This window comes from Geospiza fortis, unplaced genomic scaffold (genome assembly GCF_000277835.1).
Source record: "Geospiza fortis unplaced genomic scaffold, GeoFor_1.0 scaffold450, whole genome shotgun sequence".
Lineage (NCBI taxonomy): Eukaryota > Metazoa > Chordata > Aves > Passeriformes > Thraupidae > Geospiza > Geospiza fortis.
The window spans coordinates 1,968,242-1,971,370 of NW_005054416.1; the positions used below are offsets into that span (position 1 = coordinate 1,968,242).

General features: G+C 59.6%; 2 protein-coding genes across 2 annotated transcripts in view; one reads left to right on the forward strand and one right to left on the reverse strand.

Moving 5' to 3' along the window:
* The window catches only part of PGGHG (protein-glucosylgalactosylhydroxylysine glucosidase), an 8,581-nt gene extending 7,460 nt beyond the window's left edge, over window positions 1–1,121 (forward strand). The window contains 2 exon segments of the mRNA XM_031061544.1: window positions 193–404; window positions 489–1,121. Coding sequence (XP_030917404.1) covers window positions 193–404; window positions 489–553 — 277 coding nt within the window. The 3' untranslated portion in view covers window positions 554–1,121.
* A 991-nt stretch (window positions 1,122–2,112) lies between these two features.
* The window catches only part of IFITM5 (interferon induced transmembrane protein 5), a 3,541-nt gene continuing 2,524 nt past the window's right edge, over window positions 2,113–3,129 (reverse strand). Inside the window, exon 2 of the mRNA XM_031061508.1 lies at window positions 2,113–2,553. Coding sequence (XP_030917368.1) covers window positions 2,308–2,553 — 246 coding nt within the window. The 3' untranslated portion in view covers window positions 2,113–2,307. The remainder of the gene's footprint in view (window positions 2,554–3,129) is intronic.

Sequence of the window (3,129 nt, forward strand, 5' to 3'; positions counted from 1 at the left end):
TCACAGCCCCAGCAGCTCCTCCCCAGGTGCTCCCTCAGCGTGCCTGGGATCCTTGGATGCCCTGAGGAGCCTCCCAGACCCCTCTGGTGTGCGTGAGGTGGCGATGCCTGGAGAGGTGGCTGCTCCCTGACCCCGAGCTGGGCTCCTCTGTGGTTCCTGCTGTTCCCTCCCTGACTGCTCCTGCCTTTCCAGGATCACGAGGTCCAGCCTCCTCTTCGATCCCACCTTTCCCGAGGGTATCACCAAGCTGAAACTCTCCAGCATCTCCTACTTGGGCAACAGGCTGGAGGTGACCATCACCAGGGAGGAGATGAGGATGGAAGTGGCTGAGGCCTCGAGGGAGCCTCCAGCCTCTCCCCTGGAAGCTGTGCTGGAGTCAGGACATCGCTTTCCCCTGAGGGAAGGTACGGCAGCCCTGCCTGCATCTGCTCCCTGAAAATTTGGGGAGAAACTATTCCCGTACCTCACACAGAGCTTTTCTGTTGCAGGGCAGAGTGTGTCCTTCCCCACAGCGCCTGGATGGATCCAGAGGTCACCCAGCAGGACCCCCTGAACCCTGCCTGATCCGGGTGCTGCCCTCTGGAGCAGCGGATCCGGGATGTTGGTGCAGGGGGAAGGTAACAGTGGGTGGAAAGGGAGGAGCCCTTTGCCCCCCCAGGACTGTGTGTGCCCCCTGTCCTTGTGGCCCCAGGGGTCAGGGGCTGGAGCTGTCACCACGTCCCTCCACACATCTCTTACTCAGCACAGGAGAGGAAACCAAGCCTGAAAATGACCCTTTCAAACGTGTTTGCTGAACGCCCAGGAGCTGTTTATGCTCTCAACGTGTTGGTGTTTGTAAAGGAAGCCCATTCCTGACTCCAGGATCCTGACTCCAGCTCCTCCAGCATGTCCTGCGCCTTCCCCATGTGCTGCTCCGTGGGCTCAAAGGGCTGTGGAGGCTCAGCCAGTGCTGTTTCACCAGATGAACGATGTTTTGGCACTAAGTATTACTCCAAAATATGCAGCAGAAAGCCTTTTAACCCCGTGTGGGCAGCACACAGCTCCACTCCTGTTATTTGGTGTGTAACATCCCTCGCATATTTTTAAACCCTTATCTACATTATTCCCACTCTTTTCAAGCACTTCTGGAGTTAAATCCTTCCTCACTTGGCATCTGAAGGGCTGCAGGAAGCCTGGACACCAGAGATCTGTTGTATTATCCTGTCAGATGGTGGCAAGAGCAGCCTGAGCAGCCTCGGGGTGAGCACAGAGCTGCTGTAGGTTTGCTCTGGGACACGGTTTTTGGTGTCCCACGAATCCCAAGGAATTCCCGTGCCTGCACAGGGTGGGCTCGGTGCTCCCAGCCCCTGGCTCTGGGCTGCACAGCCTCCTCCCCTCCCCACCCTCCCTGTCCCGGTCCTGGCTGGGATCCAGGGAATGCCGGGGGCGTTCCCTGCCCCGAGGGGTCTGTCCTGGCCAAGCCAACCCCAGGAATCTCGGCCCGGTTTATAAAAAGCCCCGCGGCTGCTCCGTGCCCCGAGGCATCTGGGAATGCTTAGGGCTGGAGCAGGGACTTTCCCGCTGCCCTGTAATTACTCGGGTCCTGCTCCAGCCTCATCAGAGCCGCCAGCCCCTAATTAGCGGCAGCTCTCGGCACGACAAAGGGACCGTGCTGTCCCCAGCCCTGCGCACTGCGCCGGGACTGGGCTTAGAGTGGGGCTGGGATGCAGCCCCGCTCTGAGCCAGGGCTAGTTGGCACTCAAGGGGGTTCAGCCTCAAAAAAGGGGCCCTTTATCCCAAAATGAGCCGTCTCCAGCCCAGGCACAGAGAGCAGGGAGCATTGGAAGTGCTTCCCAACTCCCCCCTGTCCTGGCTAGGGATGTCAGTGTTGCTGCAATGAGTTTGCAGGTCTCAGCTCCATTTGGGGTGGGGAGGGGACACCCCGTTTGCTTCACCCTGCCCCCACGAGGCCCAGGAGCATCTCTGCTCCCTCCCCTCCTCACTCCTGGGGCCAAAGGTGGCCCTAAAGGCTGTGGTGTCTCCTGGCTGCCAGGAGCCCCATCAGAGCCAAAAATCCCAATTTATGTTTTCCCTTTAGCACCCCCCTGCCCCTTCCCACAGCAGAAACTCACGCTGTGTGAAGCGTTTAATGATTTAAATAGCAACCACGGAAACTGGGGCTCCACACGGGATAACGGGAGGTAAAAAATCCCACAGGATAACCAAAAATAACGGGGCTTGGGGAGTGGGGTGGCAGGCAGGGGTGTGGTGGCTTTTTGGAGGTGCCACCAGTGATGCAGAGGAGGTGCCACCAGCCCTTGCCCTGGGTCACTGGTCCTCGTCGTCGCTGCCGCTGAACTGGTAGGTGAAGAAGCCCACGGACTCCTGGGCCAGCTTGGAGAGGTGGATGACACCGGTGACAATGAGGGCCCCGAGCAGCAGGGGCAGCACCACGCTGCCTGCCGTGGCCAGGGCGTTGTAGCACCGCGCCTTGGAGCTGAAGTGCCGAGCAGCTTCCACGTCCCCGGACACTTTCCTGTCCCGAGCCTGCAGCTGCAGAGGAAAGATCCTTCCCTCAGCCCCTTCCAAAGCCCTTTCCCAAAGCCCCTTCCCTCAGCCCTTTCCCAAAGCCCCTTCCCACGGCCCCTTCCCTCAGCCGCTTTGGAGAGATCCTTCCCACAGCCCTTCCTACAGCCCCTTCCCAAAGCCCCTTCCTGCTCCAGGGCTTTGTTCCCCTTGCAACCCACAATCCATCCATCCATCCATCCATCCATCCATCCATCCATCCATCCCAGGCTCCCCTCCAGCCCTGCATTCTTTCCCACTTGTCTTTTCCTTCCTGCTTCATCCAGAGCCTCTCTGGCTCCAGCCTCTGCCTGTCCCCATTTTTCTGTCCCAGTCTAGCCCAGCTGGAGATGGGATTTTCCCTCCCACTTCCTCTGGAGCCTCTCTGACCCCAGTCCCTGCTTGTTCCCATTTTTCCACAGCTGGAGCTGCTCCTGCCAGGGGGGTGGTGGTGAAATCACGGCCCCCATGGCATGTTTTAGGACCAAGCAGCTGCTCCTCGGGTGCTGGGCAGGGGGCTGTGGTTACCCGCGGCTGTCCCACAGCCTCTGGAGTCAGTGGCAGGAAAAGCAGGGAGGATTCACC